Source organism: Colobus angolensis, unplaced genomic scaffold (genome assembly GCF_000951035.1).
Source record: "Colobus angolensis palliatus isolate OR3802 unplaced genomic scaffold, Cang.pa_1.0 Scaffold69, whole genome shotgun sequence".
Classification (NCBI taxonomy): Eukaryota; Metazoa; Chordata; class Mammalia; order Primates; family Cercopithecidae; genus Colobus; species Colobus angolensis.
Window position 1 is genome coordinate 4,591,366 of NW_012120598.1, and position 16,202 is coordinate 4,607,567.

The window sequence follows — 16,202 nt, forward strand, 5'->3', positions numbered from 1 at the left end:
CATCTATCATAGTCATTCATTAGCAATTAGCCCCATTTCTTGTCTCTATAGTACTTTTCCATAATTTTTTTTTCTTGCTCATACTACACCTCCTCAACTAATAGATAGATTCCAAGAAATTGAGTGCTTTATCTTCATTTGTGTAGCCTTAGTGCCTGGAATAGTACTGGCACTTGGTAAAGCACAGTGAATATTGTCGATTGAATTACTAGGGGTTGGCTTAGAGAGGTACTTAATGGAATGATTCAATGGATGAATGAATGAATGCATTGCCACTTTTTTGCTCATTATCATCAATCTGTACATATGCCTTTCAACTCAAATATTTATCCATGGGCTAAAGAAAAAAATACCTGAATACCCTTGTCTCTGCAGTTTACCCTTCCTCACTGTTAAAACTCAGTGCCTGTGTAAAATTTCGTTATATTTTATTTACTTGTTATTCCACTTGTGCATTATGTGGATATTCCTGCCTCATCCCCACAGCCACCTATCACTTCCGGCCAGCTCAGAGGCCTCTGGCTCACAACAATCAGTTCTCTGTTGAATTTCTAAAGCGTTTAATCCACAGTATGTCTGTTAGTCATACAGCAGTTAGTGTGGATTCTCTTACCCAGAATAAGTAGTCATTAAATGTGTAAGAATGATGATATAGCCTAATTTCAGATCAAGATTGTGATTTATAGCTCATTCTTAATCAGCTGAGTCATGACTTTATTTATTTATTTATTTATTTATTGAGACAGAGTCTCACTCTGTCACCCAGGCTGGAGTGCAGTGGTGTGATCTGGGCTCACTGCAGCTTCTGCCTCCTGAGTTCAAGTGATTCTCCTGTCTCAGCCTCCCGAGTAGCTGGGATTACAGGCATGCATCCCCACTCTCAGCTAATTTTTTATATTTTTAGTAGAGACAGAGTTTCCCTATGTTGGCCAGGCTGGTCTCGAACTCCTGGCCCCAAGTGATCCGCCTGCCTCGTCCCACAATGTGCTAGTGCTGGGATTACAGGCATGAGCCACCTCCTCAGGCCTGAGGCATGAATTTTTGGTAGTCCAGTCGTGTGATTATCTTCCTAAAGCTTGAGGCCTTAAACTCAGGGCCCCAGGTGGGCTTCTGAACCCTCTGCAAGAAATGCCTTTAGCTGCAAGTAACAGGAAATGCTTTTCACCCTTTTTACTGATTTATTTAGAGAGAAGTACACATAACAGGTAATACAACTATGCAACGTTTTAAGACCACACAACTGGATAGACAGCATCCGGACCAGAACACAGAGCCTTGCTGGCCCCTAGAATCCTCTCTCCTGACCCCTGCCAGTCACTGGCCTTTCCCCTGAGCTCTATTTGCCTGGAGTTTGCTTGTTTTCATATTTAATTCAAATGGAATTAGGTGATGTGTCCTCTTTTTTTTGCTTCTAACAGTGCCTTTATGTGGCAGAAGTACTGGCTTTTTCTTACTTTGCCCTCCTTCCCCTGAAACATTTTCCTAATTTAATAAGAGTGATTTCAGAAACTGCTTTCCTTTGGGAAAAACTGACTTATCCAGCCATTGTACCTTCCAGTTTAGACTCTGGCAGTTTGAAGAGCTGAGGCAGCGAGAAGGAGAACCATCTGTTTATCTTCTTGAAAAAACGGCTGTAGTTTCTCTCTCTTCCTGTCTCTGGGGGCCTCTAGACTCTTTTTTCCCGTTTTCATATCCACACAGGAAGAGTCTGAACCTCTTCCTGCTGAGCCTTCCCCTGGTTGGTTGCATTTCGGGAACCAACATTGGTTGTCTTCCCTCTTCCCTCATCAGTGCAGTAGTTTAGATCTCATGATTGTCCACAGTCACGTAACCATGAGAATCACAGCTCTCTATCGCTGTCATTTCCTCCCTGTTTGTGTATAGCAGGAAGAAAAAAAGTCCATCTTAATAGAGACTGTGAAAGAATAAATACAGGCTTTATTGTTTTAGAGCAGTTTTAGTTTTATAGCAAAATTAGGCAGAAGGTACAGAGATTCTCCCATATACTCTCCGTTCATACACATGCACAGCCTCTCCCATTATCAGCATCCCCCTGAGAGCAATTTGTTACAATCAGTGAACCTACATTGACACCATCATTATCACCCAAAGTCCATAGTTTACATTAACATTCTCTCGGCATTGTTTATTCTGTGAGTTTGAACAACTGTATAAGACACGTACTCACCATTATAAGTGTCATACACTATAATGTATCGCCCAAAACCACTGCGTTCCTCCTGTTCGACCCTCTCTTCCCTTTAACCTTTCCAAGCCACTGATCTTTTACTGTCTGTATAATTTTACCATTTCTAGAATGTGATATGGCTTTCTTAGAAAATATAAATGGTGACTTCTTTGGCATCACTTTAATAAACAAATGAAAATTGGTGTGAGAATCAAAATCTTTCACTCTAAAGGGACTATCAGGCGGCAACTGCACGTGGAATTATATCAAAGTTAGCTTTTATTTAGAAACAGAAGGAGAGTCATCTTTGTGATGTCATTTCTCCTTCACCCAAGTAATATCTTGCATGCCGACACATAAAATTTTATCATCAGTGATTTATTTCCTCGGAGTAATGTCCCTTTGACCTTATTAAATTCAGATGCTCTAAGGATGGTCAGCATTTTCACATGGTTCCCTCATTCTGTAAAAGTGTTTCTTATTGTTATTTAAAAGCCGTAAAAGCCCCCCACTATAAATTGATAGCCATTAAAGTCTGCGAATGTAGTATGAATATTCCACTATGTTCCCAAGTGTTTATTTTATTGTGAGTTGTTAGTTGATTGCTTGTAAGGAAATTGTTTTATGATACTCAGCTTTGTATTTCCATAAACTACTCCTTCTTTGCAACTTCTTAAACTGTGATGGATCAGCTTTTCAAAACAAGTCCACAGGACAACAGTCTGTCTGGCATTTGAAGAAGTGGTGGAAAAGTCATTTTTTTCCTTTCAGTGTTTCTAGCTATTCATGAAAACTGCAGTTAAAAGTTGTAATATTTTGTGTTTGTCATTCTTTGGGAAGATGCAGCATTATTCAAACGAAACCATGTGCTCTTGTTTTAAATAGTGTCCAAATGAGTAATTGAATTCATGGACGTCTAAATTTCATTCCAGAAATCAAAGCTGTGGTAATAAGAACTTGGACCTGAGTTCTCTTAGGCCAAATAATTTAATTCCTTAGCCAGTTGAACTATTTATTACATGTCTCTGTTCCTGGTTATTATGCCAGTAAATTGCTCAGACAGATGCAGGGATGGATGATGGGCATATAATTCACTGTTTTTCACGGCTAGACACATACCAGAATGCAGATCACACTAAACAGCTGTTTTTACAAACATGGTTTCTATTGAGAGCTTTAAGAGCCACATCCAAGTAATAACAAAGAAGCCTGGAAGAGGAACCTGGGGATACCAGGGTCATGTTTTCACCATCCCACCTGGAAACATGGTGCTATCCTAACCCTGGATCGTACACTTGGACATCGTCATTCCAGTCACGGTTCAAGATCACGTGTATACATCATGATTTAAAGAGAATACTGGTTTGATTTTTCATGCTGACTTTCCTTGAATTTTCCACTTAAATTGGAAAACAGCGCCAGTGCCCATGATTTGATTGAATAAGTAAGAGATCTCAAACACAGTAAATTAACTGATGACATGCATTAGGTCATCTTTCTTTGATTCACTAGTAATACAACATTGATATCCTATAGAAAAATGCAGAGGCAATATACTGAGTAAAGCTTAGGGCAGCTGAGCAACTGTTAAGTGTAGGATTCTTTTGAAATGTTGCCCCAAGTAGTAAACTTTTGTGCAATAATTTGGGCAGTCAAAAAAAAAATCGGTTATTTCCACCTCATTTATTTCTACGAGGAGATAAAGGCTTCCAGCATCTGATTTTCAATGCCAGTATTTTCTGTTTCTCTGTTCTCCTATTTCTTCCTGGTCTTGTGGAAATGTTACAGTAACTGATTAGGATTTTCTCTGTATTGACACTTCATTTATTAACATATGAATACGTTGCTATTAATAAATTATTCTGCTTAATCAGTTTCTTTTTATTCTTCAGCCACATGCTTTCAACTTCTTCAGATGTCATCACTTAATATCCTTGCATCGTATTTAGTCAGAGTTAGAAAGGCGTTCCACTTAGGGGTCATACACATTTTTTTGGAACTTTTACAAATGCCCTTCATACTATTCTTGTATCCTATGTAATGACAGTCACGTGTTCCATGGGGAGTCATACACATCTTTATACAACTTGTATGACACATGCTTTAAATGCTGAGTTAATCAGAGAATTCCTGCCATTGATGGATTCATCTCTGTAAGTATCTTTCCCTTTCACTCTGAGTAAAACTGCTTGTGGTGGTCCTGCCAGACTTTGAAAGCCTTTCAGGTTTGTGGAGGAGTCTTCGTTTCTGTTGTCGTAGATCATGGAATCACAGTGTTTGTTTGGCTCACGTGTTAGAATCTGATTTGCTACATAATGCTTTGCTCTCACTACAAGTCCAAGGCCTCATGTGGCTGATAGAAACACCGGGTTCCTATCACTTTTCTCAATGATGAGCTTCTCCTTCCTGGCCAGAATCAACTCTGTGGTAATAATTCCCTTCTGCTCTCTCTCTTTCTCTCTCTCCCTCTCTCTTTCCTTCTGGGGACATTATAATGTCAGCATAGCAGCTTTTAATTCTATTACTATGGTACTTCTCAAATAGACCTGTAGCAGCTGCCCCGGAAAAGTTGAAACCATGTGCCACATCTCTGTCTTTCTCCTGTATTGGTTTTGTGATCTGATCAAGGACATCGATTCCTCTAGTCCCACTAGGTGGTATATAATAGGTTTTTACTATTTGATACTTCCTGTTCTTGTCTTCATTTATCTTCTTTCAAATACTGTCAACTATGCCTGCCTTGGCAGGTACATGATTTCCACAAGGATTTCCTAATAGGCCTTTTTAATTTTGTTCTAGACATGCCCTTCTTTCGCCATCCAAATTTGCTAATTTTTTACACACTATGATGCATCAGCATGTAAATGTTTAATACCATAAATATTATTTCTGATCCTCTTCCCAATTTCACTGAGTTACTGGCTATCTCTTGCCATTCTTCGCAGCATATTGCACTGGATCTCAGAATATTATCCTCTGACCACCAGCATCAGTATCACCTGGGAATTTGAAATGCACATTCTCAGGCCCCGCCAAGGTCTCATGATTCAGAAACTCTGGAGCTGGATTAGAAACTGCCAGTGGTACCTGGTGATCTATGTTGGTTTTTGTTTGTTTGTTTTTAAAGAGACAGTGTCTTTGTCTCCCTGGCTGGAATGCAGTGATGCAGTCATAGCTCACAGCAGCCTCGAACTCCTGGGCTCAAGCAGTCTTTCTGCCCCAGCCTTCTGAGTAGCTGGGACTACAGGTGCATACCACTATGCCTAGCTTTTTTTTTTTTTTTTTTTTTTAATTTTTGGAGACGGGGTCTCACTGTGTGGCCCAAGCTGATCTCAAAGTCCTGGCCTCAAGCTTTTTTCCCACCTCAGCCTTCCACAGTGCTGGGATTATAGGCATGAACCACCACACTTAGCAGGTGATCTGTGTTTCAGTAAGCCTTCCAGGTGATTCTGATGCGCACTGAAATTTGAGAACCACTGAAATATTTGGTATTCTGCAAGACATAAGCAATTAGCAAGCGTAGGGTGCGCAACTAAATAGTTTCTGCAGGCATCCCTGTCCACAGGGCATTGCAGATTGACTTAAGCCAGTTTCACCTTCCACCTCTGTGTCCAGTTTAAGTTCTCAATTGCAGTTTTTAAACCAATTTGCACCAGCACATACTGAGTATCTGCTACCGTGCAGTGTGTTGCGGCTCTTGTATGTACAGTATGAGAAGTAATTCCCATAATACAGCAAACTCAGTTTTGGTATCCACCCCGCCCCCCCGCTGCTGCTTTTTATGATGGACTGCATTTTTCAAAGCAGTTTTAGGTTTACAAAGAATTTGAGCAGAAAGTACAAAGAGTTCCCTCTACCTCTCACTTGCCCACTCCCCCACAATTTCCCCTAGATTAACATTTTGCCTTAGTATGGTACATTTGAACCAATTTTGCTACATTATTATTAACCAGTGTTCCTGTTTTAACATGGGAGGGGCTTATTGTGTAGTACAGTCTATTGGTTTTGACAGATGCATAATGCTGTGTATCTATTATTACTTATGACAGTATTGTACAGAGTAGTTTCTGAAAATCCTCAGTACTCCACCTATTCAATCCCTTCCCCACTCTCCCTGAACCACTGGCAACCACTAATCTTTTTATTTTCTCTGTAATTTTGCCTTTTCCAGAATGTCCTATGGTTAGACTCATGGCATCCCCTTTTAGCAACTGTAGAAACTAAGAATTGTGCCCGAGGATAAAAATGTTTGCAGACCCACTGAGCTGGGATTTATACTTAGCCCTGCTGGCTTTAAGTTCTGGGTGTGTTTCTTCTCAAATTGCCAAACTTCCATATGGATAATTTTCTTTTCCTTCCCTGAAATTTGTTTAATTGACTTTTTTCTGTTCTTTGTGTTTGCCCTCACAGTGAAGACAAAGTAGTAGAAGTAGCAGAGGAGGAAGAAGTGGCTGAGGTGGAAGAAGAAGAAGCCGATGATGACGAGGACGATGAGGATGGTGATGAGGTAGAGGAAGAGGCTGAGGAACCCTACGAAGAAGCCACAGAGAGAACCACCAGCATCGCCACCACCACCACCACCACCACAGAGTCTGTGGAAGAGGTGGTTCGAGGTAATCCACTGTTTGCTTGGATTCCCCCATCCCCAAGGTAAAGAAAGTACAATACCAGAGTTTGAAATAGCCACCCGAGCAACACTGCCTTCCCCATCAAAAACATTTTTTTTTTTTTTTTTCAAAAGGCTTCTTATGCTTGTTGAATTTTTTTTGGTTTAACAAGCAAACAATTTCAAATAATGTGAAATCTTTATTACACAGTTTGTTTTGTGCCTTGTATATGCTACTTGGCAAATCCCAAGTGATTCTGCTAGACTCCACCCAACCAGGTAGTCATCTAATTTGACAAACACTGAGTTTGGTGATTCCTTGGTTTGTGTTTGTTACATGATATTGTCTGTTACCACCTAGACTATGAGTTCTTTGAGGGTAAGGACTTGATTTTACTCAGTATTGCACAGAGTGCCTAGCTTGTAGTTTTGATAAATCTTAGTCGAGTGAGTAGTTGTGATTATATTTCATTGAAGAAGGAGATTTGGGCCGGGCACAGTGCCTCAGACCTGTAATCCCAGGACTTTGGGAGGCTGAGGCAGGCGGATAACCTGAGACCAGGAGGTTGAGACCAGCCTGGACAACATGGTGAAACCCCATCTCTACTAAAAATACAAAAATCAGCTGGGCGTGGTGGCAGGCACTTGTAATCCAAGCTACTTGGTAGGCTGAGACAGGAGAATCACTTGAACCCAGGAGGTAGGGGTTGCAGTGAGCTGAGATCATGCCACTGCACTCCAGCCTGGGTGACAGCAAGATTCTGTCTCAAAAAAAAAAAAAAAAGAGTATCACATTATTTTATGCTATGAAATTTAACTGAGGTGATTTGTGTGGGGATTACATTGTTTTCTTGGGGAGTATGACAGTGCTTTCTTCAAGAGGTAAATATAGTATTAATGTCTTAGACTTTGTCTATTGAATTACTGTTTGTGTTGCAAATATTGTGAACTAAAAGTCCTTACTTGTCTCCATGAAATAAAAACAAACATTCAGTTGATATTAAATGACCAAATGTTACAGAAACAAGTAAACTGTTGGACTGAGTTCCTTAAAGAGTATGCATTTGTTCCTTAAAGAGTTCTGCCTTTTGTATCTGCCATTTACTTGGCAGATAGTAAAAGATGCTTCTAGAGCTAGATTGAATATGTACTTACTGAATTTTAATGTATTGCAAATGCTTGCAAAGCTCACCCACAAATGTTACGGCATTTACAAAAAGTGGCTTTCTCTCACTTTTTACTAAAGTTTAATGATTTCAGATTTATTGTTCTATTGGAGCTTAACATGGGCTACTTTGTCTGCCTCAACTATATTCATAGTTGTCACTGTAGTATTTTCTTCCCTTTGTTACATTTTTTACAACCTTATTAAGGTGTAATTTACATATAAGATTCATTTGTTTTTAAGTATATAATTCAGTGGCTTTAGGAAATTTGCCAAGCTGTGCAACTATCACCATAAGTCTAATCTTAGAACATTTTCATCCCTCCAGTAAGATCACACATACTGATTCCCAGTGAAGCCCTCTACTCACCTCTAGCCCCAAGCAACAACGAATCTACTTTCTGTCTCTATAGATTTGCCCTTTTTTGAACCATTATTATAAGTGGGATCATATAATATATGGTCTTTTGTGTCTGACTTCTTTCAGTTAACACAGTATTTTTGAGGTTCTGCATTTCTTTAACTTGTAGCTTTTAAAATTGAGACTATTCTGAATTAAACAGGGTTAGCTTAAAATTTATTGAAAGTTTTACATGTTCTTTAAAAAAAGAAACATAGAATGCAAGACGGATTGTTTAACTTCACCATTCCCCACTTAATGGCAGACAGTTTCTCACTCATGTTAGCACATAAGTAAATGTGCTAGTAAATGCACATGTTATTTGAACCACCGTTTTTCAAACACTCAAACATCCTTTCTCAGGATGTTTTTCATACACCTGTTAGGGCCAACTGTGGCAGATCTGGTCAAACGAACTTGTTAGCCTGATGCCTGTAGCAGGGAGGGACAGCTTTTCAGGGCTTCTCTTCTTGAAACCTAAATGAAGTGTGAATACAAATTCCAGCAGCTAGTATCCTGCAGTGGGACTGAAGTCCTTGTGATCTCCATGAAGCTAGCTGTTTATATAACAGTTAGCGTCCATTTACTGAATATTAGATTTGGAGCACCTGCTTGGCACAAGCCATTTCGCTAGGCTGCTTGGAATGGATGAGCACACATAGGCCAGCTGACCCTGGTGGATGTTAAAATCTCATAGGAAATAGAAGTCAAAAGAAGTACAAAGCCATCTGTGTTGTAAGAAATATGAACACAGAACCTACTTCCAAGAGTAAGAGGGAACTTCTGGATTGATCAGAGAAGGTTCCATAGAGAGCCTGGCATTTGAACTAGAGCCAAAAGTGTGGGTGGGTAGTGTGTCTACCAATGGATTTTGCTGTAGAGTTGTCAGGAATAGCAAAACAAATATGGCCCCATGGAAAGGCATATTCGGGAGACAGGATTGGTCCAATTTAAGCTAGAGTAGATGTCTTTTAGGTTGGGACCAAAATATAGAGACCTTCAGTGCCAGGCTGGCAAGGATGGGCATTAACTGCAGGTGATTAATTAACAAATACATATTAATTCAGAACCTACTGTGCACTGCAGGTTTTTCCAGTAGACAATAAAGAGATTTTGTTTCGTTGTTACTACTGTTGAGGTAACAAGTGAACAAGGAGTGACATCAGTTATGCAGTACAATGAGAGGATGCCACATAAACTTAGGCCCATGTTCTAGAACAAGACAATTCTCTTGAGGTAAAGCGGTCTCATTATCGTCTGCATTAGTCCAGTTCTTTTTGCTTGAGTTTTACAGGTAGCATTATTTGATATTAAGACGAAACATAGAGGGACATAGATGTTGTGTTATTTCCTGTAGAAAGACGAAGGCAGTTAAAATAATTTCATAAACAAAACACTCCAGGCTAAAGGCAAAAAAGAAATGAACCTTAAAAAATAACGAGTTAATGTTGTTGGCGAGAAGAGCAATAAAAGCAACCTTCTGAAAGCAAGATACCTGATCATTGAGAGGTACCAACTGTTAATGCCCCAGAAATAGAGGAATCTTTAATTCAAGTCCATTCATTCCACCTCAAACTCCTGAACAAAGGCTCTAATTGAGGCAAGTCTTCCTGGGAAAGTCGGCCTAACAGAAACATGTTATGGTCTGTTGTGCCCATGTGAGATAGTTTTTTGTACTTGTGGCTAATTCCAGTAAAGAAGTAGATGTTTTTAGAGGGTAACATTAAAGGAATCAGCTGCAAAGAGTCCTTTTCCTCCTCCTCATTGTTACAAAAGGTGATTTGTGATTCTTCCCTAATTGAGAGCAATGGCGACACCATAGGTGATGATTCATTTCGTAAAACTCTAATTATTAGTAGCTTGCTTCTGTGTTCAACATAAAAACGAGAAGTGACTTGCAAATATGAGATACTGCAGGGAGGCTTACAATCTTGTTTTCAGTGTTAGTGTTTCAGCACCCAGAAGAAAATGTGATTTACAGCCACCCTTTATAAGAAAATTATTTCATCATTACCAACATATTGCTGCTGATACCAGTCCTTCATGTGCTTCATAAAAAACTCAATAGTTTCAAAACCATTACAATTTGAAAGAAATGGAGGGAAGAAAAATAAGACATTTTCAGCATAGTCATAAACTTCTCTGCCATTTTGTGTTAGAATCAATGATACCCAAATGAGAAGATGTCTGTTCTCTGTTACTGATTCCAGTAGAATAAAAGTATTGTTTAAAAGTCAGCACATCCGCTGCACTCCCACCTGGGCAACAGAGTGGGAGCTTGTCTCAAAAAAATAAAAATAAAATAAAAGCACACGATTGTGAAATCTATCCAGTTTGGGGGGTTCATTGTCATCTTTGGTTGTTAAAAAAAAAAAAACTTGGATATTGTTGGTTATTGGTCTAGTGGAATAAGCCATTACTGATTTGAGTAAAACAGTGGTATATTTAGACACTTGCTCCTAATTTTTTGTTCTTTGAGAAGGATTGTACTTCAGAAACCCAAGTTACGAGGATAGTCTTGATTGAGCCATAAATTCTAAACTCTGAATATGGGTATTGTAATAAATGGCACAGTCTTTTATTTAATCTAGCCAATTGTGCCTGTCCAGAGGAACTAGTCATTTTTTCCTTATGTTCACTTATTCAGCAAATATTCATTGTGCCCCTGCTGATGGCTAGGCTCTTTGCTAGTGTGAAAGGCATCATGGGGGCAGAGCAGATAGCATTTTACCTCCCGGGAGACTGGCAGATTTTGGAACCCTTTGTTGCAGATAAAGATTTTCAGACTCACCATTCCTCTTGCCCTTTCTTTCTTTTTTTTTTTTTTTTTTTTTTTGACATGGCGTCTTGCTATGTTGCCTAGGCTGGATTCAAACTCCTGGGTTCAAGTGTCAGCCTCCCAAGTAGCCAAGACAACAGGCCCCCTGTGCTTCAAAGCGGTGATTCTGTCTTTAAACCTTGTAACTATGCTGTGTGGTGGAAATTTTACTTCCCCATTTAAAGCCAAGATCTCTAAGGCCAAGAAAAGAAATTTTTTAATTGCCCCAGGCCGGGCGCGGGTGGCTCACACCTGTAATCCCAGCACTTTGGGAGGCAGAGGTGGGTGGATCACGAGTTCAGGAGATCGAGACCATCCTGGCTAACATGGTGAAACCCCATCTCTACTAAAAATACAAAAAATTAGCTGTACATGTTGGCACGCACCTGTAATCCTAGCTACTTGGCAGGCTCAGGCGGGAGAATCGCTTGAATCTGGGAGGCAGCGGTTGCAGTGAGTCGAGATCATGCCACTGCACTCCAGCCTGGGTGACAGAGCAAGACTCTGTCTCAAGGAAAGGAAAAAATAAAATAAGTTGCCCTGGGTCACGTAACTGGTTAAGTGATGAAATCAGAATTTGGACCCGGATAGGCCAGGATAGTTCTGCTACACTCATGTCAAAATTACACTTTTTGTTTTCTTTATAAATACACACAAATTCATTTCAACCCGTGTTCCCTTGTAAATGCATATTCCTTTGATATAGGCATATATTCATCTATTGTTTTACACTGTGCATTTCTGAACTTTTAGAATTTTTACTTAAATTAAAATGATTAGGCTGGTGCTGTGGCTCACGCCTATAATCCCAGTGCTTTGGACAGCTGAAGTGGGCAGATCACCTGAGGTCAGGAGTTAGAGACCAGCTTGGCCAACATGGTGAAACCCCGTCTCCACTAAAACTACAAAAAAATTAGCTAAGCATGGTGGCGCATGCCTGTAATCCCAGCTACTCAGGAGGCTAAGGCAGGAGAATCATCTGGACCCGGTAAGCGGAGATTGCAGTGAGCTGAGATCATGCCACTGCACTCCAGCCTGGTGACAAGAAAGAGACTCCTTCTCAAAAAAAAAAAAAGAGTGATCGGGGCCCACAAATAGGAGTAATGATCAAAGGTCAGCAAATTGGGGCCAAAAATAGCCTGATTCCTGTTTTCTACACAAAAATTGTATTAGGACACAGTCAATCCCATTTGTTTACGTATTGTCTATGGATGTTTTCATGCTTTGGAAGTAGCGTTGAAGGTTGCAAAAGAGATTGTGTTGCCTGCAGAACTGAAAACATTTACTATCTGGCCTTTTCAGTAAGCATTTGCTAACCCCTGATTCTCACCATAAGATGGTGACTGCGAAGTTCTTTCTATTTCACATACTGCCGTATCAAATTAATTTCTTTTGAGGTAGGGTTTTTTTTTGTTTGTTTTTGTTTGTTTTTTGTTTTTGGTTAGAGACAGACTAGTATAGTGTTTGAGAGAATTTTTATGACCTTGGGCGAGTTAAGTAACCTGTTTTTTATGTGTGTAGTATAGATGGTAATGTTATCTTGCATGTTTCTTGTGAGAATGACTTTAGGTAACCTATGTTAAACACTTACCATCGTGCCCAGTAAGTGTTCAGTTTCATTTACAGCTCAAGCTGTCCAGATTCAAATCTTTGCTCTACAAGCTACTAACTGTGTAAATTTGTATAAATCAAATAACCTTGAATCCTCATTGCTTCTCTTTGTAAAATAGGGATTAATAAGACCTATCCAATATTTAACTATTTTGTGAGGACTAAATTAATTAATTTATAGGAAACACTTTGCATAGTTCCTGGTATACAGTAACTGCTCAATTAACCTTAGTTGCTCTCTTAGTTGTTGTTATAATCATCATTCCGATCCTCCATTGCATTTGAAACATTAGCAAACTAATGTTTACTACTAATCAGGGGTGTTAAAGGTAAACCAACAGGTTGACTTTTAATTATAAAAGGCATAAATGTGACCTATCCATATCTATTGGTATAATAAAACTGATATTTATAGAGAACATTATGTTATGATTAAAAGAAACAATTTCTTGCTTAAATTTTTTTTGTGAATATGTACTGTATATTGAAATATCTGCAGTTAAATTTTAAATCCAGCTGAAAATTGAATAAGATAGTATTAGATGCCACCACATTTCAAGGTAGAGTTTTATTTCTTGCAGGTATTTTAAACCTTGTGGGAGTTCTTCCATTAAGTGGACAGATAGAGACACTGATGCAGATGACTCTTTAACCATCTCATATGATGATAAAAGCTAAAAGGTTTGATCTCAGTATTGTTTGTATTAGGCTAAGTGATTGACCTTGGCAGAATTAAATTATTTTTCTTCTCCTTCTGGTGACCATTAATCTGGGAGAAGTATCGTTTAATTTACTGCTATACATTTCAACAATATCCACAAGGCACTTCTAGGTACCAGACATGGCATTGGTTGCTGGGGGCACAGAGATGGGAACAAAGTGGCTTGCTCAGGTTGCTTCTAGCCATATCTGCATAGGGATGAGTCTCTCAGGCCTGCCTAGGATGGAATTTTGGCAGCATGGAGAAGAGAAGGTGCTCAGCCTGGAACAAAAGTTTTCACCTACTACATTGCAGAGAAGTTGGCATATCAGTAATTATAAAGGAAGAATAGGGATTTACTGGGTGATAGAGCACCAAATAGAATAATGCAATACATACTTGAAGTAAATCATAGTGACTTGTATTGATCTCAAGGGGAGAAGAAACAAAGCTTAGCTTAATTCTCACGCCTCTGTTGTTACCTGTTTGTAATGGACATGACACTTACAAGGTATCCTATAATTCACTAATGGGATTTTTACTTATGATTCACATTTAACTCTCCACAAAGTTTCGGGTAAACTGTGAGCTTGACTTGCTGTGAACCCGAACATGAACTCACATACTTTAGTTGGAGGCCTCAGTAGCAGCATGCTATACAAAAATGAAATTAAAGTTCCAGGGAGTATTTGGGAGCAGGGCAAAAGGGTAATGGCTCCTCCTTTTAGAGCAAGCATCAGGCCTTTACCTTTGTATTTTGAAGATGGAGAGGATGCACTTCTACTCCTGGCCCAGGCTGTAGCATGCTTGCTAATGACGTCAAGAGAACCAGTGTCAGCACTGACCATAAATGTGACAGGTAACAGCCTGTTATTTTGTGCCCCATGTCATGGCAGCCATTGATTCCGAGGTGTTTGATACACACTTTGATAGAGGCAGAGTGAAGCAGGACATTGACAAGCATCTTTCCATGTAGTTTAATGGTCTCAACCTAGAAAGCCCACTCAGATAATTAGGTTGCTTAAAGTGTGATGAGACTGGGGAATAGAGCCATATAGAAGTGTGTGTGAGAGAGAATTCAGTGGTTTAGTATATTCACAAAGATACGCATTTGACACCAACCTGGGCAACATAGTGAGAACCTGGCTTTACCAATTAAAAAAAAAAAAATAGAATAACAGGAGTAATCAATGGAAGATATTTTAATACAATTATATCTAGATTTATTAAAAATAAAATTGTAGTCCAGTTTAATTAAAGGCCAGAAACTAGATTTTTAAAGAATAATAGTCTTTCTTATGTTTTTCCCCAATCGGTTACTTAAAAAAAAAAAAGTGCAGATGCCTCAGGCGCAACAACTGTACTCAACTCAAGAATTTGCAGTTAACAGAAAAAAAAAACCGAACCTAAAAGAAATCCAGCAACTGAGAGGTTCAGGTTCCTTTAAACATGCATACATTTTCACGGGCACACTTTTGTTTTGTTTTGTTTTGTTTTGTTTTGTTTTGTTTTGTTTTGTTTTGTTTTGGAGATGGAGTTTTTACTTGTCGCCCAGGCTGGGGTACAATGGCACGATCTCGCCTCACTGCAGTGTCTGCCTCCCGGGTTCAAGCGAGTCTCCTGTCTCAGCCTGCTGAGTAGCTGGGATTACAGGCACGCACCACCATGCCTGGCTAACTTTTGTATTTTCAGTAGAGACAGGTTTTCACCATGTTGGCCAGGCTGGTCCTGAACTCCTGACCTCAGGTGATCCACCCGCCTTGGCCTCCTAAAGTGCTGGCATTACAGACGTAAGCCACTGCACCCAGTTGGGTACACCTTTTTTTCGGTTTGGTTTGGTTTGGTTTGGTTGACGTGGAGTCTCACTCAGTCGCCAAGGGTGGGGTGCAGTGGCACGATCTTGGCTCACTGCAACCTCTGTCTCCCGGGTTCAAGCAGTTCTCAGTTCTCCTGCCTCAGCCTCCCAAGTAGCTGGGACTACAGGTACATGCGACCACACCTGGCTAATTTTTGTATTTTTGGTAGAGACGGGTTTCACCATGTTGGCCAGACTGGTCTGGAACTCCTGACCTCAGGTGATTTCACCCGCCTCGGCTTCCCAAAGTGCTCAGGTTACAGGCATGAGCCACCACACCCAATCGGGCACAGGTTTTTAGCTAAGCCGTACGTCTGATTAAGTAGAGTCAGATTCCTTGAGCAGGTCACAAAGCTGTGGATTTGAATGGAAGTCTTTAGTTCCCTTGTAGAAAAATGAGTTTCCAAAAGCAGAGTGGATTACAGCCTAACCATCTGCTTCTCTTAGCCTTGAACCATTTTGCCCTCCTGAAAATTCATCTTTGGTTTCCAACTACCTCTTCCAATATGCCTGACTTTTTGTGATTCTGTTAGTAGAAGAGTAAAAAGTCAAGGGGAAGCAAGAATGAATGAATCTCATATAAAAATGATGCTCAAGGGAACCCCTTAGTTTTCAAGACAGCAGCCCAAATTGTAAACATCAAGAGACTTTTACAGTGTAAAAAAAATGTTTAAAGGCCAGGCATGGTATCTCACACCTGTTATCCCAGCACTTTGGGAAGCTGAGGCAGGATGATCGCTTGAGCCCAGGGGTTTGTGAGCAGCCTGGGCACCATAGGGAGACCAAAAAAAAAAAACTGTTGTGCTGGCTGTGGTGTCACAGACTTATAGTCCCAGCTACTCGGGAGGCTGAGGTGGGA

The 16,202-nt window shown here is 39.9% G+C and overlaps 1 protein-coding gene across 10 annotated transcripts in view; it reads left to right on the top strand.

Moving 5' to 3' along the window:
- The window catches only part of APP (amyloid beta (A4) precursor protein), a 301,277-nt gene that overhangs the window by 159,724 nt on the left and 125,351 nt on the right, over positions 1–16,202 (top strand). For all 10 annotated transcript variants that reach the window (XM_011926496.1, XM_011926487.1, XM_011926488.1 and 7 more), the window contains one exon: positions 6,599–6,801. In XM_011926496.1, coding sequence (XP_011781886.1) covers positions 6,599–6,801 — 203 coding nt within the window. The remainder of the gene's footprint in view (positions 1–6,598; positions 6,802–16,202) is intronic.